The sequence below is a fragment of the Ovis aries genome, chromosome 3 (assembly GCF_016772045.2).
Source record: "Ovis aries strain OAR_USU_Benz2616 breed Rambouillet chromosome 3, ARS-UI_Ramb_v3.0, whole genome shotgun sequence".
NCBI classification, from domain to species: domain Eukaryota; kingdom Metazoa; phylum Chordata; class Mammalia; order Artiodactyla; family Bovidae; genus Ovis; species Ovis aries.
The window spans coordinates 200,816,892-200,837,702 of NC_056056.1; the positions used below are offsets into that span (position 1 = coordinate 200,816,892).

Here is a 20,811-nt window from a genome sequence, read left to right on the forward strand (position 1 = left end):
GTGAATAAGTACAAAAGTTTTATTTAAAAAGAAAAAAAAACACTCAACCCACATGCCCATTCAACAAAGATCCTGGTCTCCAGCCTGATGATAAGGTCTTTTTCCCAGGCAGTAATAAATCAGTTAATATCCCAGTCATATTTCTGAGAACATGAGCTGTATCTGCGCCTTCGATTACTAGTGGCCTTTGGTCCCAGATTATTTTCCTTCAGCCACCTTTGGTAAGAGGAAAGTTCCCGTTAAGTGAATTTGATTGACACGATTATTCTTTGCCCTCTGCAGTGTAGTCACTGGGTGGTAATTTTCCCCTGCACTTCACTGGCACTAAGGGGAGAAAATTCTGGAGAACAGAAACCATCTTTTATCACATCCCCGCTTTTTTACCACTCATCTTCTAATGTAGTTACAGTTTAATGGAGAACCCATAAAAAAAAAAAAAAGCCAAGGTAATATCTGAGTCAGATTAAGCTTTAAACAGGTGTTGCTGGTACATCTTGTGTCTCTTGCTCCATCAGCTGAATCATATGACTTCACTTATCTGCCTGGATCATTGATCATTTGCTGTCTGTATTCAGAGCAGAAGCTGTTACCGCAGTGTATCATATCTGATTAGTCATTTCAGACACCTTGAATGTACTTGTCCCACTGTTGAGAAAAATGAAGCATGGGAACTGCAGGCGTATCTAGTTTCTGAAGATAATATAGTCAGCTGAGCCTTATTAGCTGCAGAGTACAAGAGAGAGGGCAGAATTATCAACACTTGATTCCTGCAACCACATTGATAACCACTTTCAGTGACTGCAGTGGAACCAGTTTGGTGTAATTTTATTTTTAGAAACTCCTCATCTACTGCCAAAGTGTTGGCCTCCTTTTATCACTATTCCCTAAGGACACCGGGCTGTGTTTCGGGAAGATCATGAGATTCATTTGAAACTAGACATAACTTGGGATTTCAAATTATAATTCTGACACTGTCAGTTCATTTGCCTCCTGGGTATTACTTAGCATCTTGAGATTAAGTCTTCTCATTTATTGAGTGAGAATAAAAATATCTATAAGGGTCTTTTAGGATGAGGTATGGTAATATAAACTCTTCAACACAGTCCTCAGCACATAGATGTATTCATCTGCTGTGTGAATATTAAATGATGGTCATCCTGGCTAACAGCAGTTCAAGTGTGTTATATTATTTGCAGATTAAAACATTAAAATGATTAGCAAGTACTTCCCTGGTGGTCCAGTGGTTAAGAATCCACCTTGAAATACCGAGGAGACGAGTTCGATCTCTGATCTGGGAACTAAGATCCCACATACCTCAGACCAGCTAAACCAGTGCTTCACAGCAAGAGATCCCATGTGATGCAATGAGGATCCGTCATGCTTCAACTAAGACCCAAACGCAGCCAAATAAATAAATATCTTAAAAATAAATAGATGTAGTATCAAGGGTCCTCAATCTGCCAAATGTGTCTAGGAATTGAGGATGTGTACTGCTACATTGCTTCAGTCGTGTCCAACTCTTTATGACCCCATAGACTGGAGCCTGCCAGGCTCCTCTGTTCATGAGATTCTCCAGGCAAGAATACTGGAGTGGGTTGCCAGATCTCCAGGGGATCTTCCAGACCCAAACAGCGAAAGTGAAGGTGAAAGTCGCTCAGTTGTGTCCAACTCTTTGCAACCCCATGGACTATACAGTCCATGGAATTCTCCAGGCCAGAATACTGGAGTGGGTAGCCTTTCCCTTCTTCAGCAGATCTTCACAACCCAGGAATCAAACCCAGGTCTCCCACATTGCAAGAGCACATCTCTTATGTCTCCTGCATTGGCAAGTGGCTTCTTTACCACTAGTGCCAACTGGTAAGCCCAGGAATTGAGAATACAAGGACCAGTTAGCTAATGTTAAGAAGTATACAGTGTTAGAGAAAATGCTTCATTTTTTTCCATGTTTATGTTTCACCATCTGGAGAGTAAACAGAACTCATAATCTTTCTCTCTATCCTATCCCTAAATCTCTAAAGCATTATGAGCACTTAAGGAAAAGAAAGTTTCCAGGTATCAGCCAAGAGTCATTAAACCTTGAAAACAAGCTTACATATCCAGGGCTCCCCAAAAATCTTTCTTTTTAAAGAATTATTTGCAGTGAATTGCTAGAGAAACAAATGGACCTCTGTTTGTTAGTATATCCTAGATCCTTCATGTTTATTTTAATTTCAGAATAACCTATCAAAATATTTATTTTAAAAATATTAAAATTCATATAAACTTTATTAAAAAACAAGTATCTGTATTCTGATCTTCCGTGTCCATTGGTGTTTGTTAACCACAGCATCTAAGTTCTGCTATTCAAGGTAGCAGGTTTAGAAAAAAATAAACTTATCTGGGGAAAGTAGAAAGTTTTGCAGAGGGAAAAAAAAGTGTTTTAAACTATCTCAAAGCTGATGTACGAATCGGTAGGAGTTCCATTTCCATTTTTTGCAGCAGTCTCATTTTCATGAGAAACTTGTGCTTTTTATTCCAGTGACGAGTACTTCATGGACAATGTCACAGCCCCTGACTACATGAAAAATGTTCTTGTTCTGACCCTGCCTCCGGAAAACTCCATCTCAAATAGTTCCTCCTCCAATAATTTATCACTGGTAAACTGCATAGACATATATACTCTTATTCTTCTGGCAAGGGTAAGATACCATTCTTCCATTTAGGACCCAGATTCTAAAATGAGCAAATTTTCCCCCCACTGGTTCCAGTTTACTCAGCAAAAGTTAACTGAGCCAATTATGTGTAATAGCAGGATTCTTGCTATTAAAACTCCAGGACTTCCCTGGTGGTCCAGTGGTTAAGAATCTGGCCACCAGTGCAGGAGACACAGGTTCAGCCCCTGCTCCAGGATAACTCCACATGCCATGGGGGAAGCTAAGCAGGTGCACCACAGCTACTGAGCCGGCAATTCTAGAGCCCGTGCTCAGAAGCCACCACAGTGGAAAGCCCACACACAGCCAGCAGAGAGTAGCTCCCGCGTGTCAGAACTAGAGAAAGCCCACATGCAGCAATGAAGACCCAGCACAGCCGAAAATAAATTAATAAATTTGCAAAAAATCAAGCTCGTTCTCTATGTCACTGTGCTAGGCTGCAGTCCAGCACCACACTGCAGGCTGCTATAACATCCAAACAGAAGCGACGTTGCAGGATGATCAGAAGAAGCCCTGCTAACGTAGGGGAGTTACATATTAGACAATGTAGAATAGATGAAGCTCCTTACATCCCTGGCCCTGGTATGAGAGTTCCTCTAAAGATACATATTCCCAGGTTAAGACACAGTCCTTTATTTTCATTAGGTTGATTATCTTCCGAATTTGTACAGGAGAGGCCTGGTTTATTCCTTTTATTCCAGCATCCCACCTGGTTTAACATTTGTCCCAGAAGAAGAGCCTCCAATTGGACATTAAATCATTAATGTCTTGATTAAATGCAAAATCCCACTCTCTAATACCGCATTGGATTTTGATGGTCACTGCACCTCAACCCAGCTAAAGTCACTGGATGTCTTCTGGCCTCACACACGGTTGAGAGCAGGTTTGGAGAAGGGAAGGGGTAAGGGGCGGTCAGGCCTGAAGCCCCCAAACAACTTTAGGATGACGAGACCCAAAGAGCAGCAAGGAAAGTTGGGGACCTTTGAGAGAATCACCATTTTGCCTAGACTGGCAGTTCTAAGCCCTCTGTTTTGCAACCTGCCAAAATTTGGGGCTCTAACCCCTTCAGGGGCTGGGTCTTAACTGATGCTTTTCATCTCATGAAAAGATGATTTCAGCAAAAGACACTGAAGCCAATGAGAGATGTTTTCGTTTTTCCCTTTTCATGTTTTTTAGCAAATATACTTCTGGGTGTCATATTCAGATTTCACTTGCACAGCTTCTAGGCTCAGGCAAAAGTCTGATTCTTTACAGGTGGGTGGGCCAAACTGTCTGAGCTGACTGAGCTCATTTGGTCTCAGGGGCACTGAGCTTTCAATCCAGCCCTGTAAAGACCACCACACAACTGTCACAGAGGCAGAGAAAATTTACATATTTTCTATCTTGTTATTCTATTCACTGGAGAAAGTGGACCCCTTCTTATGTTCGCCAGGGCAGACATTTGTGTCTGCCCTTAACACCCAACCAGGACTCTCTCCAAAGCAAATACAGTGGTATCATCCAATCAAAACTCTTCCTATCGCATCACACTACTCAAAGGCAGTGGGGTTGTTTTTGTTGCTGTTCTCTTTTATTTTTAAATGAAAATATTATTTCTGTATACAACCTTATGAGAACTGAAAATGCTGTATGTTGTTCTTCCTGGTTGAAATAAAATATTTCATCATCATGGGAAGGAGGAAGCACAGCCACTTTTAGTTCTTTCCCTAAAGGCAGTGTTCATAGCTAATTGATCCCAAGGGAAGACAGAATTGTGATGTGGGGGTGAGAAAGAGCCCTGGTCCAAGGAAAGTTTTTCCAAAATTTCCTTTAATCCCGTCCCCGCAATTCCATTAATATTCTTTTACCTTTCAAGTTACCCTGCTTGACCCCAACAATGTTTTTTCCAGGTTCAAGACCAGAATCTTGGTTTTTTTTCTTTGAACTCATTTAGGATTTTTCCTTTCTAATTTAGGCAAAAAATGATTTTGCTGCTGCCTACCTGGATGGAGTCTTGCTTTTTGGACATATGCTGAAGATATTTCTTGAAAATGGGGAAGATGTTACCACCTCTAAATTTGCTCATGCTTTCAGGAACGTCACTTTTGAAGGTACCAGGTGCCTAAGAGCAAACTACACTTACAGTGTCTCCAGATGCACTCCCTGTGGACAGTAAAGAGAGGGTGTGGCAATAGATGGGTCAACAGTTAAATACCTTTAACTTAACTGGAGGCAACAAATGTGCAAAAGTTCAGTTGTTGGGTGGAATGTTCTATATTTGTCTGTTACGTCTAGTTGGTTTCTTGTCATGTTCAAGTCCTCTTTTTTTTTACATATTTGCTATCTTGTTATTCTGTTCATTGGAGAAAGTGGAGTGTTCAAATCTCCAACGATTGTTGTATAAAAGAGTGAATGTGTGGTCAGTTGTGTCTGACTCTGCTCTCCCATGGACTGTAGCCCACCAGGTTCCTCTGTCCATGGAATTTTCTAGGCAAGAATACTGGAGTGGGTTGCCATTTCCTACTCTGAGGGCTCTTCCCGACCCGGGGATCAAACCTGGGCCTCTTGCATCTCTTGCATTGACAGGCAGATTCTCTACTGGCACACTATTGTAGAATAGTTTATTTTGTGCCAATTTTTGCTTCATCTATTTTGTTGGTCTGTTATTAGGTACATAAATGTTTATACTTATTTATATATTTTTGCCCTATTGAGTGTTTTATTAATATAATTAAAGTCTTTGTTTCTTATAAACTTTTTTGATTTAAAGTCTGATCAGTTTTATCTGATGTCAGTATATCCACCTCTGCTCTCTTGGTTAATACTTGCACGGAATATCCTTTCCCATCCTTTTGCTTTCAAACTATTTGTGTCTTGGGATCAAAAGTGAATCTCTTTATAGACATCAAATAGTTGGATCACTTTTTAATTTAATTTTCCAATTTCTACCTTTGATTGGAGAATTTAATCCATTTACATTTGAAGTAATTACTGATCAGTTTAGTTCAGTGACTCAGTCTGATTCTTTGTGACCCCATGGACTGCAGCACACCAGGCCTCTCTGTCCATCACCAACTACCAGAATTTACTCAAGCTCATGTCCATTGAGTGGGTGATGGCTTCCAACCATCTCATCTTCTGTCGTCCCCTTCTCCTCCCACCTTCAATCTTTCTCAGCATCAGGATCTTTTCCAATGAGTCAGCTCTTCGCATCAGGTGGCCAAAGTATTGGAGTTTCAGCTTCAGTATCAGTCCTTCCAGTGAATATTCAGGACTGATTTCCTTTAGGATGGACTGGTTGGATCTCCTTGCTGATAAAGAGAGATTTATTCTGTTATTTTGCTATTTGTTTTTTATATACTGCATAGCTTTTTCATCCCCATTTTATCCATTACTGTCTTCTGTTGTATTTATTTCTTTACACTGAAATGTTTAAATTTTTTTCATGTGTATTCTTTAGCTGTTTTCTTTGTGGTTACCGTGGGGATTAGATCCTAAAATTATAACCCTCTAATTTGAATTTATACTGGCTTAACCTCAGTAAATACAAAACTCTGCTCCTTTAACAGCTCCATTTCCATCCCTTTCAGACATTGGTATTGCAGAACTATATCCTTATACTTTGTGTCCAAATAGTAAACTAATTATTTTTTAAGCATTAGTCTCCTAAATTGTCAAAAACAAAAGGTGGAGTTACAAATCAAAGTTACAGTAATACAAGTTTCAGATTAATTTGTTTACTAAATTAACTTCTTAAGTAATGTAGAAAAGAAAAAGTGGAATAACACATTGTTTTTATAATAATGCTAGTTTTTGTAATTGCTTGCTTATTTACCTTTACTGAAATGTTTATTTCTTTGTATGGCTTCAAGCTACTGTCTAGTGTTCTTTCATTTTAACCTCCTAGACTCCCTTGAGAATTTCTTGCAGGGAAGATTGGTTGGTAAAAATCTCTCAGCTTTTAATTATTTCAGAATATCTTACTCTACGCTCACTTTTGAAAGACAGCTTTGTTGAATAACAGATCCTTAGTTAATATTTTTTTCTTTAAGCATTTTGAATATATCAGCCCACTGCCTTCTAACCTTCAGAGTATATAGTGAGAAATCTGCTTTATAATCTTATTGAATATCTCTTATATGTGATCAATTACTTCTCTCCCTGCTGCTTTCAAAATTCTATGTCTTTGGCTGTGGACGATTTGATTATAATGTGTCTTGGCATGGATGTCTTTAAATTCATTCTACTTGGCATTTGTTGAGCTTCTTGGATGTTTATATTCGTATCTTTCATCAGATTTGGGACATTTTCAGCCACTGTTTCTTCAAATATTCTCTCTCTTTCTCTTCTCCCTCTGGGGCTTCCACAATGCATGCGTTGGTCTGCTTAGTGGTATTCTGCAGGTCCTGTAAGGTCTGTCCACTTTTCTGCAATCTTTTTAATTTATTTTCCTCAGTTTTGGTGATTTCCATTGTCTTTTCTTCTAGTTTCAGCTTCCTGGGGCTCAGACAGCAAAGCAGCTGCCCATAATAAGGGAGACCCAGATTCAGTCACTGGGTTGGGAAGATCCCTGGAGAAAGGACTGGCTACCCATTCCAGTATTTTAACCTGGAGAATTCCATGGACAGAGGAGCCTGTTGGGCTATAGTCCATGGGGTCATAAAGAGTCGGACACAACTGAGTGACTAACACTTTCACTTTCTTTTTCATCTTCAAGTTCACTAATTATTCTGCCTGCTCAAATATGCCTTTGAATTTTTTGTTTTAGCCTCTATGCTTTTCAGTTCCAGAATTTTTTTTAATGATTTCTATCTTTTTGCTAATATTTCCATTTTGTTCATACATCACTGCCTTGACTTTACCCATGTCTTTAGGTCTTTGAGCATCTTTAAGGTAGTTGTTTTAAAGCCTTTGTCTAGTAGACCCACCATCGCTTTCTCAGGGATGGCTTCCACTGGTTTATTTTTTTTTTTCTATTGAATAAATCATATTTTCCTGTTTCTTCATATGACTTATAATTTTGGTTGAAAACTGGACATTAAAATCTAATAATGTGGTAATCCTGAAAATCATCTGGGGCATGGTGAATTTTCTCCTTCTCAGGGTTTGCTGTTACTTGCTTTTGCTTTTTGTTTTTATTGTTGCAGGCCATCTCTGCTAAGGATCAGCCTGAGATGGAAACTTGAGGTCTTCTCAGGTTTTCTGAGTCTCTGCCTTCCCCTCGGCATGTGTAGTCACTTTCTAGTTTCCCCCATACATGAAGTTGCTTGAATGTTGTAGTCTTCAAAGCCTGGCTCTCAAGGGGGAAAAGAGAGAAACAAAGGAAGCACCAACCCTTTACATTCCTAGAAAGTCACATTGGCAGTGGGGGAAAGTCATATCAGCAATTGACAGAGGGGGGAGAAGATGCAGACAGTGGCCCCCACCTTTTTACTTGCACCTCTGTGATCAGAAGTGGTACTTAGCCACCTGCTAGCTGTACCTATAACCTGGAACAATTAAATAATATCTCTGACCTCAGATTTCTCATCAGTAAAATGGAGATAATAACAGTTTGTGTGTCATGGTGTTCCAGGAGGATTAAAATGATAAGTGCATATAAGGCACTTAGTACTGAGCCTGATACAGTAAACAATACTAGCTCTTATTTTGAACCATGTGAAATTGTTGATACTTGGTAATTTTTTTTAACCTAGCCAGCCGTTTCATAGACTCATGCTATGTGGCTAAAATTTCATAGATGAGAAAACTGAGGCTCCAAGAAGTTAATTTTCTCAGCATGTTCAGCTAATAAGTGATAGTGAAGGGATTTTGACCTTTTGGCAATCTCCTTTAGGTTATGCGATGACTTAAACACACTGTGAAAGTGAAGTCACTCAGTCTTGTCTGACTCTTTGCGACCCCCATGGACTGTAGCCTACCAGGCTCCTCTGTCCATGGGATTTTCCAGGCAACAGTACTGGAGTGGATTGCCATTTCCTTCTCCAGGGGATCTTCCCGACCCAGGGATTGAACCCGGGTCTCCTGCATTGTAGACAGACGCTTTACTGTCTGAGCCACCAGGGAAGTCTTAAACACACTGTGCCACTAGTTAATACTCTCAGCAAAAATTTGTCTCAATTCATCAGGAGAAATCTCCTGGCTAATTACATTTAGTGTCATCATCCTACATGCAGTGAAAGAGAGTTCTCCTTCTCTCTCAATAGTGTCTCTTGTAGAAATATTCTTCAGCGATCTCAGGGCCAAGAACCAATGCCTTCTATTACATCATTAAGGTCAACCATTTTTCAGTAAAATAGAGCAGTCTGAATCTGCTTTAGGCCCTGTGTCAGGATGTAACTGGTCTTTCAGTCAGGAAGTCACTGATGGTCTCTAATTGTTTCTGATTTTGCCCTAGGGCATGTGGGTCCTGTGACTCTGGATGCCTGTGGGGATATTGACAATACCATGTATCTTCTGTACACCTCTGTGGACACCAGCAAAGTATGTTCTTATCAAGAACTTGGGATTAGGTGACTGGGTGAGGACGGTTATCCTGAAAGGCAAGTCATAGAGAAGGAATAGGAGAAGTTATGTTTAGAATCCACAAGTTAATTTCAGATTTACAGTTATGCCCCTCTTGGGGCCATATTCCTTAGACATTTTCTCCATAGAACTTCTTATTCAGAATATCCACTCTATTTACTGTATAAAATATACCCACCCAGAAAACACTGATATGAAGACCAGACTATTGATGGGATACCAATGAGAAAATGACAGGTTTTCTTTTTTGGTCATTTTTTTTTTTTTAAGAATTGTTTATTCATTTCCAAAACTAAAAATTTCAAGGAAACATTCCCTGTTCTCTCCTTCTGCAATCTCATGAACATCATGAATTGTTTGATCCCTCAGGCACATAAAAATAGCCCTGTAATGTTATGCTTTATATTCACATACTATATATACACATGGTATAGTATTGTGTGTGAATATAATACATATTATTATATTACTATGTAATATTAGCTTATATTCTGCTGTCAAGTTAGGAGTATAGTTTTGAGAATGTAAAACTTTGGTCCAGCATGTTTTGAGGGAGTGGTGGTGAATTTTAGAAGGATGATTATTTTGGAGGAGTCTCTTACAAAACTGACTCAATATATGCAGCAGTAATTTAAGGATATATTAATATTTCTATTGGCACATTGCTTCAAAAAGAAACTTTTTATAAGAAAGCGCATTAGAGCATAGAGATAGAAGAGATTCAAAAATCATGTAATTGATAGAACTTAAGGAATGTAGAATTCTCTAGCAGCCCCTTGACGTGTATAAGTATAGATAATGAATTTTAACTATGGTGTATTTTCTCAAGCCATCATTTTTAATAGCAGTTTAATATTGTGGAAATATTTAATATTTAATATTGTGCCTCCCTTGTCATGTGACTTAGAGCTAGCCATTTAATTTTTCTTGCCTCTGTTTTCATATTTGTAAAATGAAAGACTTGAATTCTCTAAAGATGCAGAGAATATTTATTGGGCAGGCATAATGTATGGTCATTAAAAACAGAAAACTATTCGGCCTAATAGTGTTCATGACGAGTACCAAGTAGATCCTAACTAGTTCCCCGCTGTGTATCATTTGCCTTGCTTCACTGAGAAATATATATGGCAGATTCACTGTGCTGTAGAGTAGAAGCTAACACGGCATTGTAAAGCAACTATGCTCCAATAAAAAATAATTTTAAAAAATTCAAATGTCATTGGGAAGGATGGTGAGCCTCATCAGAAGTCATTCTAAAGTGTCTTTTTCTGTTCACCCATCTTCTCTTTCATGCCCTGACACAGTACAAGGTTCTTCTGACCTATGACACCCGTGTGAACCAGACTAGCCCTGTGGATAAGAGCCCCACATTCATCTGGAAGAACCACAAACTTCCTAATGATATTCCAGGCCGGGGTAAGAGATCCTTCATGAATTTCCTTTCCCTGGAGTTGTTTTGGAGGAGAGTACATTCTATGGTTTATGCAATTAGCTTGTGGTTTTGTTTCGTTTTACTTATTGTCTGAATAAGATGTGCCAGATTTGTAAATATGGACTTTACTTCTCTGCCCAATGAATGATACTACAGTTCTGATAAAACACTGAAAATATCCCATTCTAATTTAGCTATACCTATCTTTAATATGTGTTCTATCCACCCTTTGACATAACTTTTCCTATAGAAAACTAGGTTTGGCAATTGGCAGAATGAACACAGAGACAATAGGCTCATTCCATTTACATTTTACTACAGGAAACTCAAGGAATGTATTCAGTGTGTTTCAAGCAAGGAATACTTGATGTCGTCAGGCTGAGGGGTGGGCAGTGAGCTTGACCTCTAAATTCTCCCTTTTTGCCTTAGAGCACACATGCTTGGGTCATAACAATGGTTACCTACCTACCTGAGCTGAGGTCCCATCATGGCATGAAAGCCCTGACACGGCCAGACCTTCATGCGTGCAACTTGAACGACAACTGTGTATAACACTGACTGTCGCTAGACAGGCCAGCCAAGTGTCTCCTGAGCAGCAAGGTCTCAGGATGCTCTGCCCTCGGCTGGCTTGGCCAAGGCTTTCCGCAGTGAATAGTAAGCAATTCCACATCACTACAGGACTGGAAAAGATCGGTTTTCATTCCAGTCCCAAAGAAAGGCAATGCCAAAGAATGCTCAAACTACTGCACAATTGCACTCATCTCACACGCTAGTCAAGTAATGCTCAAAATTCTCCAAGCCAGGCTTCAGCAATACTTGAACCATGAACTTCCAGATGTTCAAGCTGGTTTTAGAAAAGACAGAGGAACCAGAGATCAAATTGCCAACATCCGCTGGATCATGGAAAAAGCCAGAGAGTTCCAGAAAAATATCTATTTCTGCTTTATTGACTATGCCAAAGCCTTTGACTGTGTGGATCACAATAAACTGTGGAAAATTCTGAAAGAGATGGGAATGCCAGACAACCTGACCTGCCTCTTGAGAAACCTATATGCAGGTTAGAACAGTTAGAACTGGACATGGAACAACAGACTGGTTCCAAATAGGAAAAGGAGTTCATCAAGGCTGAATATTGTCACCCTGCTTATTTAACTTATATGCAGAGAACATCATGAGACATGCTGGACTGGAAGAAACACAAGCTGGAATCAAGATTACCGGGAGAAATATCAATAACCTCAGATATGCAGATGACACCACCCTTATGGTAGAAAGTGAAGAGAAACTAAAAGCCTCTTGATGAAAGTGAAAGTGGAAAGTGAAAAAGTTGGCTTAAAGCTCAACATTCAGAAAATGAAGATCATGGCATCTGGTCCCATCACTTCATGGGAAATAGATGGGGAAACAGTGGAAATAGTGTCAGACTTTATTTTGGGGGGCTCCAAAATCACTGCAGATGGTGACTGCAGCCATGAAATTAAAAGACGCTTACTCCTTGGAAGAAAAGTTGGGACCAACCTAGATAGCATATTCAAAACAGAGACATTACTTTACTAACAAAGATCTGTCTAGTCAAGGCTATGGTTTTTCCTGTGGTCATGTATGATGTGAGAGTTGGACTGTGAAGAAAGCTGAGCACCAAAGAATTGATGCTTTGAAGTGTGGTGTTGGAGAAGACTCTTAAGAGTCCCTTGGACTGCAAGGAGATCCAACCAGTCCATTCTGAAGGAGATCAGCCCTGGGATTTCTTTGGAAGGACTGATGCCAAAGCTGAAACTCCAGTACTTTGGCCACCTCATGCGAAGAGTTGACTCATTGGAAAAGACTCTGATGTTGGGAGGGATTGGGGGCAGGAGGAGAAGGGGGCGACCGAGGATGAGATGGCTGGATGGCATCACTGACTCGATGGACGTGAGTTTAAGTGAACTCCAGGAATTGGTGATGGACAGGGAAGCCTGGCGTGCTGTGATTCATAGGGTCGCAAAGAGTCAGACACGACTGAGCGACTGAACTGAACTGAATCAATTTTTAGGGAAAAAAGTTTAAATTTGAACGAATATTTATGTCCAAAGATGCAAAAAAAAGTTGTAAACACTAAATGATTTTTTTCATTTTATTTTTATTGTAGAAAAATTCATGCACATGATTTTAAAATGTGAGAATAGAAATATTCATAACAGAAGGTGAGGGTACCTAGTCCCGCCTCTGTGCATCCTTGGTCTTGTCCTTTCTGCTTAATTTTTTGCATGTTTCTAAATTATATGCATGTATTTCTTGATTTATCAGATATAGATGTTATCTTTCTTGTATTGATAAGTTAAAATTTGGTTCATTTTCATTAGGCATACTTTTCTCTAAGCTCATCTCAATATAGTTGTTTTTGTCAATACATTTAGTGTTTATAATTTTACATTTGTAATTTTAATTAATATGCATAAGCCTGGAGTTCTACCAAACATGTATAAAGCTTCTTGCTTCCCGCAGGTGTAAGATGAAGATGTTCATGTCTCTATGCTTCCTTCTCCCTCCTTCTCACGTCCCAAATTCTCCTGTATTTTTCTTTTATTTGTCAGGGCTGATAATATTTATTTGCTAGCTATAAGAAGGCTTCTGTCATTTACCTGTAGGTTGATTCTTTAAATTGAAAATCATTAAATATTTTCAGTATTATTATTTTTATAAGGCCCAATAGCGTGTCAGAATAACATTTCTCTGTATAGCTCCAATGTCTCTCATGGATTTTTTAAATGCCATATTCTCAAAATATTTTACAGTTTTATTTTTAGACAACACCTTCCTTGAACATTTATCCTTAGAATTTGACTATCTCTCATATTTTTGCTGTAAGAAAAATACCTGTCTTCTTCACCATATTGCTATTATCCTCTAGCTTCTTATACACTCTCTGTTGCTTGGAGTCCATCCCATTTCTTCTTTTTTTTTTTTTTTTTTTTTTTAGTTTTTTAGTTTTTAAATTTTAAAATCTTTAATTCTTACATGCGTTCCCAAACATGAACCCCCCTCCCACCTTCCTCCCCATAACATTTCTCTGGGTCATCCCCATGCACCAGCCCCAAGCATGCTGTATCCTGCGTCAGACATAGACTGGCGATTCAATTCTTACATGATAGTTGGGAGAATGGCATTCTAACATCCCATTTCTTCTTCTTGAACCCTCTACCTTCTGAATAGAATAGGAAGTTAGAGGATTCAAGAGGCAGTCTGTGAGGCATGTGTGAACAATGACCTTCTTGTACAGTTTCATTATTGTTGTCCTTCTCAGTCTAGTCCTCTGCCCATGCAGAACTCAGCTTCAATGCTTCGTTGGGTTGAATCCACATTTTCCTAAATTTACTTACTCTTTTGTGAATCTCTCAAACTCCTCCGTCTGTACAGCTTCACCTACATACCGAAAAGTCAAATTCCTTACACTTCCCATTGACTTTGCTCGATGACCTGGTTGAGCGTGGAAAGGACCAGTGGGCAACACTATCATTTACTGTGCATTCCACACTGACCTACTTTACCTCTGATTTTTCTCTGAATGGAAAACCAGTTGTCAGTTTCTTCTTTATGAATCCTCCTTAGGGATATCAGTTTCAAAGACATCAGATAGTCTTCCCATCCAGAATCTGTTCTGGATCTAACATTCGATGATTCCCATAAGAAAGTGTCAGTCACTCAGCGGTTCCAACTCTTTGCGACCCCATGGACTGTAGCCCACCAGGCTCCTCTGTCCATGGCATTCTCCAGGCAAGAGTACTACAGTGGGTTGCCATTCCCATCGCCAGTAGTTCTTCCTGACCCTGATCAAACCCTGGTCTGCTGCATTGCAGGAAGATTCTTTACCATCTGAGCCACCAGTGAAGCGCTCCCATAAGAAAAAAGATGTATAAACTATAAGGGTAACTAAAATAATACCACTTTGGAGGCACATTCCAAACAATTTTCTTCAGAGAACAAAAATGCAGCATCTCTATTACCAATGAAGAGATTAAAAAAGAAGGATATCTTTTCTAAATTTAATTTTTTAATTAATTTTCATTTTTCAATCAGTTCAGTTCAGTCGCTCAGTTGTGTCTGACTCTTTGTGACCCCATGGATTGCAGCATGCCAGGCTTCCCTGTCCATGACCAACTCCCAGAGCTTACTCAAACTCATGTCCATCAAGTCAGTGATGCCATCCAACCTTCTCACCCTCTGTTGTCCCCTTCTCCTCCTGCCTTTAGTCTTTCCCAGCATCAGGGTCTTTTCAAGTGAGTTAGTTCTTCACATCAAGTGGCCAAATTGTTGGAGTTTCAGCTTTAGCATCAGTCCTTCCAATGAATAGTCAGGACTGATTTCCTTTAGTATGGACTGGTTGGATCTCCTTGCAGTCCAAGGGACTCTCAAGAGTCTTTTCTAACACCACAGTTCAAAAACATCAATTCTTTGGAGCTCAGCTTTCTTTATAGTCCAACTCTTATATCCATGCATGACTATTGGAAAAACCAAAGTTTTGACTAGACGGACATTTGTTGCAAAGTAATGTCTCTGCTTTTTAATATACTGTTAGGTTGGTCATAGCTTTTGTTCCAAGGAGCAAGCATCTTTTAACTTTATGGCTACAATCACCATCTGCAGCGATTTTGGAGCCCAAGAAAATAAAGTCAGCCACTGTTTCCATTGTTTCCCCATCTGTTTGCCAGAAAGTGATGAGACCGGATGCCATGATCTTAGTTTTCTGAATGTTGAGTTTTAAGCCAGCTTTTCCACTCTCCTCTTTCACTTTCATCAAGAGGCTCTTTAGTTCTTCTTCACTTTCTGCCGTAAGGGTGGTGTCATCTGCATTTCTGAGGTTATTGATACTTCTCCATTCAATCTTGATTCCAGCTTGTACTTCATTCAGCCTGGCATTTCACATATGTACTCTGCGTATAAGTTAAATGAGCAGGGTGACAATATACAGCCTTGACCTACTCCTTTCCCAATGTGGAACCAGTCTGTTGTTCCATGTCCAGTTCTAATTGTTGCTTCTTGACATGCATACAGATTTCTCAGGAGGCAGGTCAGGTGGTCTGGTATTCCCATCTCTTTCAGAATTTTCCACAGTTTGTTGTGATCCACATAGTCAAGGCTTTGGCATAGTCAATAAAGCAGAAGTAGATGTTTTTCTGGAACTCTCTTGCTTTTTTGATGATTCAGCAGAAGTTGGCAATGTGATCTCCAGTTCCTCTGCCTTTTCTAAATCCAACTTGAACACCTGAAAGTTCATGTATTGTTGAAGCCTGGCTTGGAGAATTTTGAGCATCACTTTGCTAGCATGTGAGATGAGTCCAATTGTGCAATAGTTTGAGCATTACCTTTCTTTGGAATTGGAATGAACACTGACCTTTTCCAGTCCTGTGACCACTGCTGAGTTTTCCAAATTTGCTGGCATATTGAGTGCAGCACTTTCACAGCATCATCTTTTAGGATTTGAAATAGCTCAACTGGAATTCCATCACCTCCACTAGCTTTTTTCATGGTGATGCTTCCTAAGGCCCACTTGACTTCACATTCCAGGATGTCTGGCTCGAGGTGAGTGATCACACCATCATGGTTATCTGGGTCATGAAGATCTTTTTTGTACAGTTCTTCTGTGTATTCTTGCCACCTCTTCTTAATATCTTCTGCTTCTGTTAGGTCCATACCATTTCTGTCCTTTATTGAGCCCATCTTTGCATAAAATGTTCCCTTGATATCTCTAATATTCTTGAAGAGATCTGTAGTCTTTCCCATTCTATTGTTTTCCTCTATTTCTTTATGTTGATCGTTGAAGAAGGTTTTCTTATCTCTCCTTGCTATTCTTTGCAACTCTGCATTCAAACAGGTATATCTTTCCTTTTCTCTTTTGCCTTTAGCTTCTCTTCTTTTCTTAGCTATTTGTAAGAGCTCCTCAGGCAACCATTTTGTTTTTTTGCATTTCTTTTTCTTGGGGATGGTCTTGATCCCTGCCTCCTGTACAGTGTCACAAACCTCCATCCACAGTTCTTCAGGCACTCTATCAGACCTAATCCCTTGAATCTATTTGTCACTTCCAGTGTGTGATTGTAAGGGATTTGATTTAGTTCATACCAGAATGGGGGCTTCCCTCATAGCTCAGTTGGTAAAGAGTCTGACTGCAGTGCAAGGGACCTGGGTTCGATCCTTGGGTTGGGAAGATCCCCTGGAGAAGGAAATGGCAACCCACTCCAGTATTCTTGCCTGGAGAATCCCATGGACAGAGGAGCCTGGCAGGCTACCTTCTATGGGGTCGCAAGAGTCAGACACAACTGAGTGATTAACCCCGCAGCTTGCATAGCTGAATGGTCTAGTTGTTTTCCCTACTTTCTTTAAGTCTGAATTTGGCAATAAGGAGTTCCTGACCTGAGAGCCACAGTCCACTCCTGGTCTTGTTTTTGCTGACTGTATAGAGCTGCTTCATCTTTAGCTGCAAAGAATATAATCAGCCTGATTTCGGTGTTGACCATCTGGTGATGTCCATGTGTAGAGTCTTCTCTTGTGTTGTTGGAAGAGGGTGTTTGCCGTGACCAGTGCGTTCTCTTGGCGAAACTCTGTTAGCCTTTGACTTTCTTCATTTTGTACTCCAAGGCCAAATTTGCCTGTTACTCCAGGTATGTCTTGACTTCCTACTTTTGAAGTATTTCCTACTCTTCAAAATTTTTCATTTTTAATTGGAGGATAATCTCTTCACAATGCTGTATTGGTTTCTGCCACACAACAAAGTGAATCAGCCATAAGTATACATATGTCCCGTCCCTCTTGAACCTGCTTCTCACCCCCTATCCCAACCCACCCCTAAATTTAATTTTTATTTTATGCTGGAATATAGCTGACTTGCAGTATTGTGTTAGTTTCAGATGATTCAGTTCACATATACATATATCCATTCTTCTTCAGATTCTTCACCCATGTAGGTTATTACAGAATATTGAGTAGAGTTCCCTGTGTTATACAGTAGGGCCTTGTTGATTGTCTGTTTTATATATAGTATTGTGTATATGTTCATTCTCATTTATCCTCCCTCCCACCTTTCCCCTTTGATAACTGTAAGTTTGCTTTCTAGGTCTGTGAGTCTGTTTCTATTTTGTAAATAAGTTCATTTGTATCATTTAAAAATGTTTTTTCTCAAGATCATTTTGATGTGGACCATTTTTAAAGTCTTTACTGAATTTTTTAATATATTACTTCAGTTCTGTGTTTTGGTTTTTTGGCCACGAGGCATATGGGATCTTAGCTCTCCGACCAGGGATCAAACCCACAACCCCTATATTGGAAGGTGAAGTCTTCCATTTCACCACTGAGTCACTAGGGAAGTCCGTGTATCGTTTTGTTTTTTTTTTTTAGATTACAAATACAAGTGTTAACGTATGACATTTACTTTTCTCTAAGAAACAGATATCTTAAAAGATCTCTCCTTTTCCGCTTGTTGAAATTATCATATACAACTAGAATCTTGTGAAATGCATTTGTTCTCTTTTCAGGGATCCTTCCTAGTATAGTTTTCACGGTCTTTTCTGCCACAGGCCCTCAAATCCTGATGATTGCCGTCTTCACGCTCGCGGGAACGGTGGTCCTGCTGCTTCTCATTGCTCTCCTGGTGCTCAGGTACCTGCCGGCTAACCTGCGGTGCTCATCTCTCAGGTGGAGGGGTGGGTGATGCCTGTTGATAGTATACATTCACAGGAAGGTCTCTGGACAGAGCTAAGATTATAAAGGCATTCTGCATCAGAAAGTATATCTAGGGCAGAATACTACCGAGTGGATGAGTTAGAGCTTGCCATCAGAGATATGCATGTGTGTGTGCTAAGCTGCTTCAGTCGTGTCTGACTCTGAGTCCCTATGGACTGTAGCCCACCAGGCTCCTCTGTCCGTGGGTTTCTCCAGGCAGGCATACTGGAGTGGGTTGCCATGCCCTCCTCCAGGGAGTCTTCCTGAGACACATGAATTCAAATCTCATAATCTCAAATCTCTGAGATTAACCAGTTGTGTGATCTTAACTGTGTTATTAGCAACTTAAACATGTTACTTGGCTTCAGTATCCTCATCTGAACTGTTGTGGGGAATTGAAATAAAGTCTGTATAGTGACCATAGAATTGGCATTCTGTAGGTGGAAATAGCTATTTCTGCTCTTTTATTAATACATTATGGGAAATTTCAAAGCTGCTCTATTACATCCTCTCAGGCTGAAGAGGCTTTGTTGTTTAGTTAGGTATTGTTGTCTTTGTTAAGTATTTAAATATTGTTGTTGTTGTTAAGCATTTGATTAAGTATTACATACTTTCAGGCTGAAGAGGCTTTGTTGTTAAGTCCTGACTGAATCTTTTTGCAACTCCGTGGACTGTAGTCCACCAGGCTCCTCTGGCCGTGGGACTTTCCAGGCGAGAATACTGGAGTAGGTTACATGTTCTCTTACAGGGGAAGATTTGTCTTCCCAACCCAGGAATCAAACCTGAGTCTCCCATATTTCCTGCATTGCAGGCAGATTCTTTATCTGCTGGGCCATCGGGGAAGCCCCCCTAATCAGAGCTCTAGATGTCAACTAATGGTCAGAAATGGAATGGCATAATGAAAGAGCATAATAAAAGCCTGTGGGCTGGTTGTGTTCCTTTCACAGAAAATACAAGAGAGAACACGCGCTTCGTCAGAAGAAGTGGTCCCACATTCCTCCTGAAGACATCTTTCCTCTGGAGTCCAATGAGACAAACCACGTTAGCCTAAAGGTAAGGTGTCCCTGACCTGGGGAAGAATGTGTGGGCTCGCGCAGCTCCCCAGGGATCTGAGGAGACTTTGGTCCATGGTACGGAACGTGCCAGGCAGGCTCATTTGTTTCAGAATCCAAGACCTAGATGTTAGAATTCTCAGCTTCCTGCCTTTCCCTTGATTGTTCATGGTGCTACTTGATCCAGTGAACACTTTGGTGGAGGCTGTGGTATGGAGAAGACAATGGCACCCCACTCCAGTACTCTTGCCTGGAAAATCCCATGGATGGAGGAGCCTGGTGGGCTGCAGTCCATGGGGTTGCGAAGAGTCGGGCACGACTGAGCGACTTCACTTTCACTTTTCACTTTCATGCATTGGAGAAGGCAATGGCAACACACTCCAGTAATCTTGCCTGGAGAATCCCAGGGACGGGGGAGCCTGGTGGGCTGCCGTCTATGGGGTCACACAGAGTTGGACACGACTGAAGCGACTTAGCAGCAGCAGCAGCAGTGGTATAGTGTGTTACTCATTTTTGGCGTGTGATCCAGAAGAGGAGTGCAGAGAGGGAGGATTTGTCATGCAAGGGATGTAGGAATGGGTAGGGCATCTGAGTTCCCCTAAACCTGGGGGAACTACTCTCTCACACTCAGGACATGGGACTTACTTTCTCACTGCTGAAGAAAGAATCCTTTGCCCACACTTTTGCGCTCAGCCAGGAAGGCTCAGCAGCCACCAGCAATACTGCCTCCCATGGGCCGCGGTTAATTCGGGACCCGTGTGGCCTTATCTCCTCCTCACCAGGACCTCAGGAGATGAACTTTATCATCCTAACTTTGCTGATGAGGAAAATGAAGGACAAAGAGTCGAGCAGCGGGTCCGGGTCACACACACTAGTGAGTCAGGTTCCTGCAGATGTAACCTGCCAGCTCTTCTGAGCATTTCTCATGTGCCCGATGCCTGGACCTGTTTCATTGTTTCTGAGCTCTTTGAGGCAACGGGGCTAGAATTTCAAGAACGGGCCACAATCTGAACCCACCCTGTGGAAGTGTGACGCTAACACTTAACTGTCAGAGGTTTTTTGGGTTTTTATCGGATTTTAATTTATTTTTGACCGCCCTGGGTCTTCGTTGCTGCTCGCAGGCAATGATGCCCGTGATTCGTTGCAGCGAGCGAGGGCTACCTTCTAGTTGCGGTGCTCCGGCTTCTCGCTGCGGTGGCTTCTCTTGTTCCCGAGCACAGGCTCTCAGGCACAGGCTCAGCAGTTGGGGCACCCAGGCTTAGTCGCTCCATGGCGTGTGAGATCCTCCCAGACCAGGCATCAGACCCCTGTTCCCTGCATTGGCAGGGCAGATTCTCAACTACCGGACCACCAGGGAAATCCCAGAGGTTTTATACCAAAGCAAACTAGGGGGAGGTGGAGTCCCAGAACCTCCACATGAAGGAATGAGCGGGGTCCCTCG

The 20,811-nt window shown here is 40.9% G+C and overlaps 1 protein-coding gene across 17 annotated transcripts in view; it reads left to right on the plus strand.

Moving 5' to 3' along the window:
* Positions 1-20,811, plus strand: part of GUCY2C (guanylate cyclase 2C) — a 100,403-nt gene that overhangs the window by 48,410 nt on the left and 31,182 nt on the right. For 15 of the 17 annotated variants that reach the window (XM_060413386.1, XM_060413396.1, XM_060413397.1 and 12 more), the window contains 6 exons: positions 2,519-2,636; positions 4,645-4,780; positions 9,067-9,152; positions 10,499-10,610; positions 18,174-18,255; positions 19,266-19,371. In XM_060413386.1, coding sequence (XP_060269369.1) covers positions 2,519-2,636; positions 4,645-4,780; positions 9,067-9,152; positions 10,499-10,610; positions 18,174-18,255; positions 19,266-19,371 — 640 coding nt within the window. Of the gene's footprint in view, positions 1-2,518; positions 2,679-4,644; positions 4,781-9,066; positions 9,153-10,498; positions 10,611-18,173; positions 18,256-19,265; positions 19,372-20,811 lie in introns of all 17 variants that reach the window. The other 2 variants (XM_060413401.1, XM_060413400.1) reach the window with 1 other exon arrangement.